Genomic DNA, 16,058 nt, shown 5'->3' on the forward strand with positions numbered 1-16,058 from the left:
CTTTCTGGTTTTGTTTTCTTTACCTTGAATAGAAAGACTAACAGATACCCAGCTCTGTAATGAAAACAGAAGATTCATCTGTAAGAAGCAAAATTTTAATACTGGATAGTGAAGAAAAATGGTTTGAAGAATATAATATGTGTAATTTATTTCAGAACTGGTTTGTTACTTGTCAGACAGTTTCAGTGCTCTGAAATGTAAGTGTGTTAAATTAACCAGAATTATCATCATCCATTTGGTTTGACTGAACATGTCAGTGATGTGGCAAGGTTAAAACAATAGACATCATGGAAGGATAATGTCATTGTAAAAAAAAAGAAAGTAACTAGCAAAAGTCACTGGAGAAGGTAGACCAGCATGGCTAAAGACAGTAAATTAAATCCTGCTTGGGAATCTGACCCTGATCCAGCAAAGTCCTTAATCTCATCGTTCAAGCATGTAAGTTCTTCCCTCTCTAAGCATCCATATTGTCCCACTGAAGTAACAGTGGGATTAAGTATGTTCCTAGGTTTCCTAGGTTGTTGCCATAGACCTCAGCATCTATCAGACCAGAGCCTTCATTGACCTGATGGGGGACACATCTTGCAACAAGACTTATGCATTGAATGGTGTTTTTTTAGGCGTTCATGTGGTGCAAGTTCAATGCAACCCAAGGATTCCAAAGGTAGTCAGAAAATTATCGTTATGTTTGGGTACAAAGGGCTATAAAATGTTTTATACTGAAAGATGCAAGTCTTTTTGTAATTGCAGCACAGAAAAAATGTAGAGGTATAGAACAAGAGATTTTTAAAAATCAATTACAAACGTATCTGATGTCTGGAGTTCTGCAGTTGAAAGGTTTTATTGATAAATTATGCCCTTGATTTGAGTAGACTTAAAAATCTGTAGTTAAAAGGAATTACTCTCTTGTGCTACATTGGTAAAATGTCTTATGTGGGTATTTATTTTCATATAAAAAGCTACTGGATGAGAGAGTATAAAGCTTACAATTTCTTTCATTGTTTTATTGGAAGTGGCTACTCCTTTACAAAGGCAATGACTCTTCAATCAGTATTGTTATGTGCGTTATGGATAGTTTAAGGGTGTAAGTACTTGTTTCATCTTTGCAGGTGTGTAACTGCTACTGACTTAGTCACTAAAGTTACATTGTTGCTTCTTCCTGTGGAAAAATTGGAAGTGATAAAAATGAACATGAAATACTGCAGGTCTAAACTAATCTGCTGGTAATGTGTGCTCACTGATCTTTTTAGAAAGCAAGGCCAAACCTCTGCTTCCTATGTACATGGGACAGAGCAGGGATTTGCAGAAGTCTAACTGGACCTTAGATAGACAAAAGGATTGTCCAGAGTAGATTGTGGCTCTGCATCTTGAACAAGAAGCTGACAAGAGCTATAATTCATCTTATGCCTCTGGCCCACCTTGGTTCAGTGGAGATGAAGATGAGGCCTTTCTTTCCTTGATGCTTCCATCATCTCCTGTGATGCCCATCCTTCTACGCTAGGAATTCAGTGCTGCTTGGCAAAGAGGGCAACTTTCCCCTTGGAAGATTTTCTTGGTGGAATTTCTCTGCCACCTGTCTTCTGATACCTTAAATCCATTTTACATTGTAGCTTTTGTATCTGGGAATTGATGCTGTAATAATCTGCATGCTGGTGAGTTGCACATGATGAATATAAGAAGCAATTAGCATGCCCCACAGAACATGCCTTCACAGTGAATTTATTGCACTATAAACTACTTTTGTTTCAGTGAAAAGTAGTCACGTATATAGGAAAACAAAGAAACAGACTTTTGTACTTGTGTTTGGACAAGAATTAAATGCAAAAAGTAGTGAAAAGATTTTGCAAAAGTTGCTGTGTATGTTGTTTGTATAAACAATAGACTTAAGGACAAATTTGTGGTTTGCCAGTTTAATAGGAGCTCATTTGGCTATAAATATGGAAACTACTGAAAACTAAAACCAGGTGGCTACTCAAACACTTCTTAATTCCTTTTTATATTCCCCTCATGTTTTGCAGCTGTGCAATGGTGGATCTGTGACTGATCTTGTGAAAGGATTTCTGAAGAGAGGCGAAAGGATGAATGAACTTATAATTGCTTACATTTTACGTGAAGCTCTGATGGTAAGATAAGCTCTCAGTGAAAGGACAGTCAGTATTTAACTCATATTTTTTTCTTTTAATGAATGAAGACATGTCCCCGCTAACACACACACTATCTTTTATAGCAGTGTTTAATGAAATCAAGGTAATGTGTAATTCAACTGGTTCTTTTTGAACAAGCAAGGTAAAGAAAGATTAATCTGTCTGTTTCATTATTAAAAGAATGGAAATTGATTTCTGCTCATGAATTTATTTCATCAGTAAATACAATTCTGCGCCAGAATGGCTTTTCTTTTAAAAAGTAGCAGAAATGTACCCAAAATACTGTTCAACTTCTTATTGCTGAATCAAAGATATTTCTATAGCAAAATGATCAACAGATCTAGTGAATTCAGACACTGCCACGAGAAAAAAAAAAGGCTAATCAGGATCACATGTCCTTCTTTTTCATTGTCTTTTAACCAGAATTTGACTTTCTGCAATGGAATTAGTGATGTGCTCTAGCAGTTTTCTTCAAGTTTGTACTTTAAAGGCTTAATACATAACATAGATTTACAGTCTTTTTTTTCTGCTCTTATCTTAAATTTTTTATTTGACATAAAGTAGAGCAATTAAAAATTATGGTGTGCCAAGTGCTTTTCCAGTAAGAGTGTCGTCTCTGTGATCTACCTTTCTGGTACTTTTTTGTTTCTGCAAATATAATACAGAGAACAGAGCTGTTAGTAAAAAGTTTGTGTTTACATCTCACCTTCCAGGGACTTCAGCATTTGCATGATAACAAAACTATCCACCGTGATATTAAGGGAAATAATATCCTTTTGACCACTGAAGGAGGAGTCAAGCTTGTGGATTTTGGTATGTTATATTTATTTAAATATACAAGCATTATTGAACACCTAAAGCATGGAAAATAAAATAGAAACAAATCTGAAAAGGTAAATTATATTCACTTTTTATAAAGTTATTGAGTTCTTCAGTAAAAATCACTTGAATAACCGAAGTTACTTGATAGAAATAACATATTCACAGACTCAGTGTTTTTACAGCTTCAAGTTTTCCAGCTATTTTGCTAATTCTGTTTAGATAGCATGGCTAACAAGTAGAAGTTTTAGTATGGTCTTAGTAGGTGCCAAGTGCTCTGGGGCAGACACAGTAAGTGAAGTGCAGAGCAAGTTAATAGGGTTCAAAATAAGGTTGGTGCTTAGTTCCTCCAGGACTGTACACTGGTTCAGTGAATTTAGGAGCTAATAAGCAGAAGCTTGATGTTGTGCATGAGAGGACTTTGAACTTACTAGATATTGTGAAGAATGGGAGAGCTCCACCTCAGCCACATGTACTTCATTAGCTTGACTTGAAACAGAACAAGAGATACTACCTGAAGTCAGTAGAGGGGGAGTTATAATATAGTTAATCCCCACTTTCCAAAGTCTGGGAAGAATAACAGATTACTTTTGGCAAGTCTAAACTTAAGACTTCACATTAAATGAAAAGGGTCTGTTCAAGTCTGTTGTGCCTAAAATGACTCTTAAATGCTGCCATCTGTTTTTACCACCAGAAGGCAAGAGCAGAGACACAGGTAAGTGGATGCAACCTGTTCTTTATCAGCCATACCACAGTGATTTGCCTTAAGAGGGTATTGACAGCTGTTTTGTAATAGAGGGGTATAAAAATATGCAGTGTTTGTTATTATGAACTGTTATTCCTTGGTAGCACACTGTCTCCTAATGTTTAAATTCAATTTATTGGTCACTACTTCACAATTATAAATACCGTTATTCCATTCAGCAAATCTAAAATCTTCATTTTTCCTTTACCCTCCTATTTTGTTAATGAGACTTATTCAGTTGTTACAGAACAATTGTTTAGACTAATCATGGGATTTTAACACCCATTAGTATGGTGTCTTCCTGCCAGCAGATTGTATTTATGCAACACTCATTACTTCATACACAAAACCCCTACAACTATTAGGCTTACTAATTCTTCAGAAAATACATGTATTTATGTTCATTATTTTATTCCTAGATAAAATCATCCATTGAAAAGCATTCAGACTTCCTAAAATAACTTCCATACATTTATGAGTATTTTACGATAGTCTGGAAGTTTAATGTGACGCAAAATCAATATTTTTGCCCTCAGATTTGTAATGTGTTGTGGATATTAATTTTTTTAAGGTGCTGAAGGCAATTAGAGCTGTGAAGGATTGATGCTTCTGAAAATTAATTCACTTATGCAGATGTCAAAACATGCAAGCTGTAGGGATGAGGACCTGAATTCTTTATTCCCAGTTACTGCAATCTACTGCTAAGGCTGTAATTGAAAAATAATCTTAAAATCTTGTGGGAAAAATTGTGATGCCAAAGCACAGATAGAACATGCACAAGAAACAAACATACACATGCTTCTATGTGCGTTGAAGAGGGCCTGTAATAATGTCTGCAGTCCTTCCTCTCAAAGAAGTATAGGAACTATGCCTTAACTTAGGAATAGATAGAAATTTTCACCTCCTTTTTTTTTTTCTTTTTTTCCCCCCCAAAACCTATCTGAAACCAATAATGAGTACTTTCAAATGGGGACAAATTACATAGTATTCACAAAATCATCATGGAAGATATACCATTCACCCTTCAGGCTGATGTTTAAGGTATTCAGCTGGGATTTGGGAGATTTGTGTCTTCTACTTAAAGAGTATTTAAACCCACATTAATCAGATTCCAAGACTATTTTTTAGCCAGGAATGTGATAAAAATCTCTCATGTTGTCACTGCTACAGACTATTGGACTAAAACATTTATTGTATCAGAGACTGAAACTCATAGCCATCTTTTTAGTATATAAGTCTGTGAATCTGCAAGCTACAGAATGAGGTAGACACACAGCCACAATCTCCTTTTCTCCCAGTAAATACCCAATGGAAGCAAAATTTTGGTTTAGGTTGAACCAGTTATTACATGGGGCCAAACAAAAACGACCCAAATAATCATGCAGCCCTTTCTGGCATGCACACAGCTTTTTCGTTGTGGAGAAGGGAGTAGAGTCAGTGGATCAAGGACTCCTTCAGCCACCAAACACGCTTGACAAAGGAAATGAGCCCTTCCCAAGATAATCTGTCTGCACCATTCTCCTGCATGCTGGTGGGTGATGAGATGTTCCTGAGGAACTCTTTGCTCTCCTCCTGATACTCTTCATGGTGGTTTTCTTTTAAACAGGTGCATAAAACCTGTATCTGAAAGATGGGCCTGTGAAGTGCCTTATGGAGCACAATACTAGAAAAGGACCTGTTCTCAGTCTAGATGTGTTGTGTGGTCATGTAACTTGAACTTGTGTATTTTTTTTCTATTTTTTAAAGTACAGTTAGGAACTTTCAAAGAGTCATAAGTGAAAAAACAGTTAACCTTTGGTGAATCAAATAATCTTTGAGAATGGCTTTTCTTTCCTTTTTTATTTTGTACTCTGAACTGGGTGTATAGTGTGCCACCACTGTGAGTCTTTTCTTGCACAGCAGTGCTGACTTTCCAGAAGCTTCATTTTGTGAATACACATTACCTTAATGGTTGTTGTGTCATAGGCATTTATGTATGCTGTGACCGTGGTTTCTGAATACTGCGGTCTATAGTGGATGACCTTCACAATGCTCTTATGATGTAGTAACTTACTATAATTCCCAGTTAGCAGCTGGGAATCTGAAACTCTGAAGAGACTGAGTTGCTCGAGGTGACACAGAAAGTCTGTGGAAAAGCTCTCCCAAATTCCAGGCTAATAGTCTGAACTGTTTGCCTTTTGTAGAGGTATTGATAGGTAAAGAGATAAGAAAGACTTTGAAAAAATACCATGGCAGTGCCTCACTCAGATTGCTTTGAAGCATGAAATTTTTGCTTTCCCTTAAAATTCTGCTGTTATATTGCTTAATCAACCCAGTAATATTCCTGTATCTAAGAAACTCCCTATCCCAGTTGATAGATTACTGATCAAATCAAGTAAATGAGTTTATAGCATGTCCACACCAATGCTTCTGGAGCTCAATTGCTTATTAAGTGTAAGCAGCCAGGTAGAAGTTTTAGTTTAAACTGTCCAAGCCACAAGAAGCTTGAAACACACTTACCAAGGAAGCATCCTCTCTCCTCACATCCATCTGCTATTATAATTTAGATCAGCAGAGATAAGCAAAACAATTTTTTTTACTACAGATAATGAGTAGCAGCCAAGGGAATCTACTCTAAGAGCATCCTATGATCACAGATTGAGTCCCTGAATTCATCAAACTTCTAGATATATTACAAAGTCCATATTTTCCTTGTAAGAGAAAAAGCTTGACTGATGGCAGTTTCGCTACCTGAACATTTCTGAGAATTAGCTGTTGTGCTGTTCTGGTAGAAAATGTTTGGGGAGGGATGTTACGTCTGAGAATTGCAGCAATTATGCTCCAAGCAAGGAGCATCCTCTACTGCATCAATACAGAAAATAAATAGCTGCACTATATTAAAGTGTAGCTGCTATTTTGTAGTATAAGATAGAGATTTCATAGAAAAATATACATTTACATTGAAGTGAATGTCCTGCAACACTTTAATGGGTAACAGCTGTATAATATATTGTATAAGTAGAGTTGGAGACAAACAAGGTGTGGGCCAAATCCCCTTTTTATAAATATACTTATTATATTCACAGTTGCTTATTAGTGTTCTAGGAAGGATATCTTTTGTGTCTGTTTCTCGAATTTCTGGTTGCATGCAGTGGGTTGATGTTAAAGAGCTGGATTTTGAAAGAAGTTTTAGCCCCTAAAGGTTCAGAAAAACACCTGATAAAATTTTCAAAAACTTCTAGCATATAAATCCAAATTAATTTAATGCTGGATAGCTTTTGAAAGTATTGTGACAAATCTGTCATCAGCTTTTACTTCCTAAATATATTTTAGTGTCTGACCTTGTTTTATCAGTTAAAACACTGGCCTCAAGTCACTTGCAGACAGCATACCTCATCTATAATAAAAATTCATATATTCATCTGCATCTAACCAGTTTCATAGGGAGCTGAGTGTATAACAGCTGCTTATGCTGACAAATACTTTCTTCTTTGAATAGTCCTTCTCAATTAATTTTTTTCCTTGAAATTGGGATGCTGCACAGGACCTTTCATGTATTAAATAATTTTAGTCTAAGACACAATTCCTGTTTGGAAATTGTGAGATGTCTAATGAGCTGTTCCAAAATGAGAGAAAAGAAATTTAGCTGTATTATTATTGTTATTATTTTAACTTTGGTCTGAAAAAATCCAAGTGACATATCATTTTGAAAGATTTTATGTGTTTCTGAAATCTCCTTCCATTGCAGTGAGTATGGGAGCTGGAAAGTCAGAGCTTTTCATGCTTATATGTTATAGAAGGAAGAGGATCCTAGAGGACACAACTCCCTGTCAGAAGACTAGACAGGTTGTTGACATGTCGAGAGTCATGGAGGGAAGAACCATTTTTCCATTAAAAGTTCTGAAACATCTGCTGTCATGTGGCAAGTGATTCTTTTAGCTAAAAAGAGGAGAGTGCAATGCTGATGGAAAATTCCTCTTCAGCTGTTTTTGAGGGTTGACCTTGTAGGCTGGTAGTCTGGAATAAGAGCACAGGTAGTTTATACTTCTCTGGGACTGCTGAAGCCCGATGTCACAGACTGGAAATATCTCAGGATGAGCAGCTTTGGAAATGTCCAGAAAAAAATGAGTGTAAATTGTACTCCACTGCTTAGGCAAACATATAGTTTTCAGCAGCACTTTCCACTTGCTGAAGGCCATATCCTTCTATGGATGAGATGAAAACATACTTTCATACCACATGTAATTAAACTGTTGACATTATTGTCATGAAAGGTCATTGGGGGTGGGGGGTAGTCAGACCTATCTAGATGGATATTAGAAATATTCACATTCCCATAATGAAAATAAAATGTTGGGGGACTCATTAAATCTTTGGAATTCAAGCCTATTTCTAACTACAAGAGATGCCATGATTCTCCTCAGTTTGCCTGGTACTGTCACTGGGGGAAAGGGGATGTTGAAAAGGATTGGCACTTTCCATTTTGAGTTTCTTCTTAGGCATTTCATTAATGGTATCTAAGACTCTCCATCATTAGAGTCTCTGGATAAGTAATACATAGGAAAGATCCAAGGTTTTTAATAGGTAAAGCAGGTTCCAGTGGAGGACATGGAAAGAAGATAATGCAGTCTCACTGCTGCTGGCATATGGTGGGAAATTACAAGCTGTTCTGCATGCAATTAATAGAATAATGACTTCAAGGGTTCCTTTAGTACTGTGGATAAAGTGATTACACAATTAAAACACGTAACATTAATGGAATATATAGTAAAGGTAAGATGATTTTTGTACTTCAAATATGCTTAATTTCCTTTTTTTCTGCTTTTGTTTCAAGTGTTAGAAGTGTTGGATTTAAAAGTTGCGTGTGAATGTTGTCTTAGCATTCCAAATGCAGCTTCAGACATCATACTAGCTCAATTTTCTTGTGGATGCATAGTAGCCTGACTCAAGTAGAGATTTAACCTGACTATGACTCATTGGGGAAAAAACAGCTTGAGTGAGGGAATACTGTATTGCTTTATTTAGACATACTGAAAAATTATATTACTTTATTTAATACTTGAACTGTTTCTCCCATGTAATTTGGAAACTGCAGGTAGACAGAAGTCAGCTTTTTGTGTTTAGAATGTAGTATGGTTGTTATTTTGTTATGGAGAGAATGATCATTCTTCTTTCAAAGATATCTGAAGTCATCCAAAGTTAAGAGCCAAGGAATTCTTAATTCTGGCATTTCTGGATGACCTTATTATTCAAAATTACAATTTGGTGAAACAAGCCAATTGTAAGATATAATTTTTGCTAGTGTATCTTTAGATCAATTCTGTTTTTATTTTAACATGCATACATAATTTCATTTAGGTAATACTAAGTGAATGTTTTAAGTTAATTTCATAATTCAGTTCAGTTCATAAACTAAATTTCTTGGATTTTTTTTTTCCTAGAAAGAGGGTGTAGTAATTCTGCCAGCATTCTCTGTTGTGACTCAGTCGCGGTGTGCTACTTCTTCCTTACAAATTATGGGATGTTAGTGATGCTGTATCAGTATTAGTGATAGGTAACAATGATCAATATAAGTTAGACTGTAAAGGTTTTTTTGTTATGTTTTATTGCATTATATTCTTGCCTATTCCTATGTAGAAATACAGGCTAAAATATTTAAAATCCTGTGGCTGTTCTAAACAGGTTGACTTTCTGAAGTGTAGCTGAGACAGCACTTGCTGTAATGACCAAGTGAGAGCAGTAAAACCAGTTACATTGGACAGTATATCCAAAATAATAGGGTCAATCTCAAAGTAATTAATGAGTTCGTGGTAAGATTACATCTTAATAGTTCTATCTGCTTAATTGCTCACCTCTCCTGGTTTTCTGATGCATTTAAGGAGCTTTCTGCTCTTCTTGTGGGGAAGGTATCTGAAATCTTGGGTCAGAGATTGGGGAGGAAACCACAGCACTGAGCTTTATCCTTTCATTGTGACACCTCACCAACTCTCATGTTCCCTTGCTGTGACACAGTGCTATGGCCTCTCCCTACCTTGAACAGGCTTATAGATGCAGTTTGTTGCCTGATCACATATCAATCTTGCAAGCCGTGTGTGGCCCATGGCATTGCGGAGCGAGAGAAGGCTCACAGCGCTGTGCTGCAAATGCACACAGTCCATGGATTGTGAGTCTAGAGCCACCTTGTGCTCAGTGAGTAGGTTGAGAAGTCAGTTGTGAGTGATCCAAGTGTGAGTATTGGGGCACTTTGGGGAAGGACATTTTAATCTCTGTCCCTTTTAATATATGTCATGGTTCTCAGCCTTGCACATCCTGTTGACATTGAAGAGGAGATCAGTATGACCTTGAGTAGTTTTCCAAACTTTTGTAGATTAGTTATTCTGGAGTAGTTAGAATATCCTATTGTGTCGCTTTCTTCTTGCCATGCATTAGCTATAAATGCTGTCTGAATCATTCTGCAAAAGTGAAACAATTAAAATAATTTAAATTGAAAGTATTCAAAAATAAAATAATGTTCTTTCTGCCCTTAGCTTACTTTAAGCAATGAATCATAGCATGACTTGTATTTGCCTTAGTCATTCTAGCATGCATCCATAATAAAGCTGTCTGCTTCACTAATTCAGATCAAAACCAGACTATTATTGAGTTGTCATTTCTGCATACCATATAGCATGACATTCTCATGTTCCTTACAAAAAGCATTTATTAGGGAACAATGGCGGAAGCCAATAGAAGTAAAAGATCTTGAAGAAAGCTTTCTTCGTGAGCTGCTTGTCAGACTGCTTTGAACCCAATCAAAGTAATAATTCCAAATTTTTCAAACCAGGGTTAGCAGGAATAAAATGGATTGCATTCACTTGAGCTGTGGAGCATTTTTGTTGTTGAATGTTTAATTCTTTGTTGAAGGCTTAGTCCCTAAAAACTTATTTTATGGGCCACGTGTGAATGAAAACCTTTGTGTTGTCCAGTAACAACAAAAAGAAATCATGTGGCCAAATGCTGTATCCAGGATAAGCTGTTCACTTGGTTTTTCAAATATAATCTTCTACTAATTCACATAAAGATGTCACTGATGGCTTAAACATTAGAGAAGCTTGACACAGAAAGCTGGTGTCATATGCCAGAGATACACAAAGTGAGAAAATAGCCCTTTCTGGCCAGTAAATACTTCCCCTTGATTTTCTCATGGATCACAAAACAGTCATCTCTTGAGTTTATTAGCAACCATCTGGTCTTACCTGTGTATACTAAAACCCGTTCATTTTTACCTGAAAGTTGAGCCCAGTTATTCATTTGTACTGAAGTATCCCAGCCCTTAAGTATTTCAGATATTCTGTCCCATCAACATAGACATTGCCAGTAACTCAGATAATCTTAACAGGAAAACCATGTTGTGTAACAAGGGAAAAAACCTGTGTTTTCCCAGTCATACAGGGGAAAAAAGTCCTATTTGGGTCTCAAAAGTGGCAGTCAGTTTGAAATCTAATATGTAAGTAAGGCAGCATCTAAGAAGGAAGACTTTCCTCACCAACATACGGCACCAGATTGTGTATAGCTGCACAAATCCCTGAGGCTCCAGAGAAGACTAGTTCCCCTATCTAAATACGTCTGGCCAATTGTGCATCAGGAAAAAAAATGTTCCTGTGCATCCCTTTCAGGAAACCAGCTGAAGCCCCGAAGCATGAGATTTGATTAGAATCATTGGCCTTATGCTGCACTAAGCTGTCAGGAGCATGTGGAGGGCAGCCCGTGGTCACCTGCTGTACAAGGGGCTGTGGAGAAAGGGTGCAGTCAGAATCGTAGGCTAAGGGAAGGTAGAGTACACTGCCACACCATCCTGCCCAATCTCCTGTAATACAAAAGTTATCTGATTTCTTAAAGAAAGAAGGTGTATTAAAACTTTTTGTTTAAAAAAGATTATATATCTCAGAGATGTAGTGAATGTTCTGCTTTTTTTAGGTTGCTGTTTGCTGTTTTATTACCAATATGTACCTTGTAGTGATTCTGTATCTGATTTAGGATTTTCATTTTGTTTGTTATATACCTAAAAATACCTTTTCTTTGTCTTTAATCCTCATGGTGACTTTACTGTGAAAGCCACTGGACTTTGATTCTTTTAGTTTTCCGTTTATATCACCTCTGTTGTTTATTTTATTATTTATTAATTATTTGTTTATTAGATTCATTGGTTATTATCTCCTTTTTACTCCATTCCTCTTAGTTTTATGTTAAACATGACAGAGTTTTCATCTCCCAGGTAGTTCCTATGCATGGTCTTCTGGATACTACATTTTTTATATTTCTGGAGTTGTAAAGGACCATTTGGTTAGCTTTTGGATATATGGTGTATATTAGTTAAAGATTTGTGTCTGCAGTGTGTGTTTTCCTAAGTGTTTGAGAAACTCTCATTTTCCAGTGGCCATAGTCTTGGCAGTCTATTTCATCATTAAAACACTATGTGTGTTAAAAACAGGGGATGTGGTGACGAAGGACACAGAAACGGCTGAGGCACTCAATGTCATCTTTGCCGCAGTCTTGTCTTTACTTTCGTGTCTCTTGTGAAGTCATCAAACCAACCACTTGTGTTCCTGTGGTCCATTAGCAACATTTTCTATCAAATATCTTTATGTTTTCTGTTCATGCTAAGTAATTAAACCTGGGAGAAGCAATCTGATCTCCCTTTACAGTCTTAATGGGGGCACCACCATACTTGCAATACAGTTGCATGTGGTTACGCACCTGGTGTGTTGTGATGTTTGCCATTCGGACTATCAGAATTACTTTATGTTAAACCTGTTCTTTCCCTGTTGTCTTTTGTCATTATGGAGTATAAAGGAAATATGTGTAATTTTTTTTTAGCATTTTGTATGCATTTCCGCTGATCTGTCTGAAATTATCCTGTCTGGATATGTACCATTGCACAAATACAACCTGAAAGAAGGAAACAAAGAAATGAGACAGTGTCAAAGATAACAGCAATTACGGAGAAGCTGAGTTATGACTCCACCATTGTTGCATGGGAAGTACCTACTTTTCTGTCTGCATCTTGACAAGAATGGTGGCTTCTTCTTAAAGTAAAAAAATCTGAAACCATTAGGAAGTGTTGTCTCCAGATCAAGTAAAAAGGTAGACCTGAGCAAGGAGGGACTGCCTTCACACCGTCAGAGAGGCAAGGAAGGAGAGGCCACTTTTTTCTGCAAACAGCATGGAACAGGGATGCCAAAATGTATCTGCCAGTGGGCTTATGGGAATGCAGTGTAAGATGCTGCTGCTGTTTTACATCTGCTTCTCTAAGAGATTAAAAAAGTCAGGAAACAATTCAAGGCATTTCAGCCTGTTTAGATCTACAAAGTTAACAATGTAAGCAGCTTTTGTTCCAGAGACTGGCTTGAGAAATGATTAGGTTGCAGGTTCTTAATCAGAAGAAGGTCACAAAGCGGATGCTTTGGTAGGGAACTGGACACTGAAGACTCAAATGAAGAAGGGTTATGGAAGAGGTAGCCGGAGGCAGTGTGATAGCTAGAGTGTAAGCCCTTTGGGGTAGGGTCTATGTTTTTAGGTATGAATACAGTGGCAAGCGTATTGGGAATGCAATCTCTCTGTTGTGTGCTGAATGTGAATTTAGTAGAATTTGCTAGGGCTCACCATTCCCACATTAGGATCAACCAGTAAAATGTGCGTAATTCTGTCACAGGACATAATCATAAAATGATGTTGTACAGCCTCCCAATTTAGATCAGAACAGTGTCTGCTCAGATTGGGCATTACTGTGAGACAAATCTTTCGTAATAATAGGGAGCTCATTTCTGCACTTTTTTTCTTTTATTGAGTGCTAAGGTCCTAAGTAGGTGGCTTTGTTTTCAATGTTATTCCAATATGCCAGTTTTTGCAATGAAAAGCTTGGATAATGCTTATGATGTAAATCTGCTAATTTCCAGTTTCTATTAGTAAAATAATGCCAGAACAAAGAAAGGTAAATAAAAAAGCCTTTTTCCAACTATATGCACAGTATTTTCTTGTGGGTATGGTGTGCATTGGTACTATTAATGCACATTTATTAAGCTCTTAACATCTCTAAGATTTACAATTTCTATGTAAACACCATTTTATGCCATATTTTTAGATTTTCTTAGGAGAATATTTGAGTCATTTTGCAACAAAGCAATAGTAAAGGGGAAGGGGGAAGTGCAAGATGTTTTTGTTAGGAAATATACAAGTTAAAAAAAGCTGGCCAACTATATGCTTGACTGGTTACTGAAATGCTGGAAGAAATGTTACTAAGTGTGGAATTACATCATCTTTCGTCTATACACAGAAAAAGCCGAAGGAAATATCATTTGTCATAAGACCTACACTCCATAATCTGAAATGCCACTTTACTGCTAAGAGCAGAAGGATAACACAAACAAACAAACAACATGCACACAAAAAACCCAAGAGCCTAAAGAAAGTAGTGGTGAACAGTTCAAATTAAATCAGCTTTTTACTGAAGTAAAAACAGGAGGAGGAGGAAATTTAATTAATAGAAGGAAGTTTATTTAATAATTATAGTTCAAAAAGAAAAAATCTAACAGTGCATAAACAGAGAAGATTGCGCACATTCAGGTTCCTTTTATATTTTGTTCCTTATCTCTATAGAATGTTATGATTATTTCTAAAATCTGACACTGGAATAATAAAAATTTAGTTAATGTCTGTCTTTGCCTGCAGATCTGAATCCCATTTCCTTATCCAAGACTGCAAAAAAGAGCTTAGCACAGGAGGGGACTCCCACAACATGTAGAAAGGGAGAGGGGACAGTAGCCTCCTCTCCCTCCAAAACCAAGGATCACGTTTGCATCACTGCAACAGTGATGTGTGCTTACCCATTGCTTTCTGAATGACGTGTTTTGCTGAGGGCTTGGAATAGCCATGGGCTCCATGAGCCGGAAGCTGGACCTCAGACAACTCCTTGAGGTCACAAAAACAAAGCCTCAGCTTAGCTGAGGCGAAGCAGGATTGATGGACTTTGTGCTGAGGGTCACGTTGTCCTGATTTCTATGGTGCAAACACTGTGTATTGGACTTTCTGCAGGCACAGAGAGGAAGAGATCCAACTTTCTCAAGCCTGCAGTAGACTAGAGGGAGACAACCACAAAAGCAACCATTGTGTCTGTCTCAAAGGAACAGGCAGGATCTTTCTTGCTGCCTTGTTTTCAGCAGTTGTATACATTTCTGCTTTGGACAAATGCAGATATTTTGTTAATCAGAGCTGAACGCATAGCTTTAGAGTGGAAAAACATATCAAGCCCTCTATGGTTTCTTGACCACCACTGAAAAAAACCCAAAACAATCAAATTCTATCTAGACAGAGGTTTAGTTAGTATTTCCACTGGGCAGATCATGCGTATTGCTCCTGTTACAAACCATCTGCAGGGTTTTCAGGAAGATGAGGTCAAGTGTGTTCAAAGCAGAGAGTACAGAGTTGAAACTAGGCTGTCATGCTCACTGGAGCTTCATGTGTTTCAGGATAATGAAATGGCAGTAACAGAGTGGAACTGAGTCTTTTTGCTTTTTTAAAGAGAAAGTGCATGTATGTATGAGGGCAAAGTAAGTGAGCTTCAGTATCATTCAGACCAAGGTTGAAACAAGAGTAGAGCGCAGCACCTTTTTTGCCATCCATGATATTGGCACTTCAGAATATGACTCTGGTGGACCTCACAGTTGATTGTGACTCATAAATTGGTAATAGTTCAGGACTTGCTAGCTGAGATGCTGTTTTTCTCCATGTGATATAGTCTTCACTTTGTGCACACTAGAAATATTTCCAACCAATACAGCCTTGTTTTGTAAAGAAAACTGGTGGCAGGCTGGTCATAAGTGTGCTGCAGCCCACTCGAATTCCTAATATTTCAATGTCTTTTAATTTAAAACCATAAGGAATCTTTAAACTTCAGAGTTCACTTTCCAGCTCTTGGCCTGAAACAGTTAATTCCTTAAACTACAGCTCATGTTACAAAGCTGATTTTCAGGCATTTGATGTTGCTTTGAGAATGTGCTTTCAGCATGGAGAGACTTCTGTTTTTGTAAGAATTTTTGAGGTTTCACTGTTTTGTTGTTTCTTTTTTATGGTAGAGCAGCTAAGAGATGAGGATAAGTATCTGTTATAGTGTTTAACCTGAAATATATAAATAATGAAACAGAGGTCTAGTGTCAGTACTGAGCATTAAAAGAAAAAAAAAAGAATCTGTGGAAGGTACAGTACTTTTTTTTCACCACCTGCAGCACGTAACTGCTCTCCTAAAATAGGATATAGAAAAACTGTAGTAAGCCATTCAAAATATATGGAGTCGGATTACTAACGGAACACCAGTATAGGACTAAATCCTCATCCTG

The 16,058-nt window shown here is 37.0% G+C and overlaps 1 protein-coding gene across 1 annotated transcript in view; it reads left to right on the forward strand.

Moving 5' to 3' along the window:
• The first annotated feature begins 357 nt into the window (after positions 1–357).
• MYO3A (myosin IIIA) overlaps positions 358–16,058 on the forward strand; it is an 85,938-nt gene continuing 70,237 nt past the window's right edge. Inside the window, exons 1-3 of the mRNA XM_010189491.1 lie at positions 358–438; positions 1,965–2,123; positions 2,858–2,957. Of these exons, the coding sequence (XP_010187793.1) occupies positions 358–438; positions 1,965–2,123; positions 2,858–2,957 (340 nt within the window). The remainder of the gene's footprint in view (positions 439–1,964; positions 2,124–2,857; positions 2,958–16,058) is intronic.

This window comes from Mesitornis unicolor, unplaced genomic scaffold (assembly GCF_000695765.1).
Source record: "Mesitornis unicolor isolate BGI_N332 unplaced genomic scaffold, ASM69576v1 scaffold3288, whole genome shotgun sequence".
In the NCBI taxonomy this organism is placed as follows: domain Eukaryota; kingdom Metazoa; phylum Chordata; class Aves; order Mesitornithiformes; family Mesitornithidae; genus Mesitornis; species Mesitornis unicolor.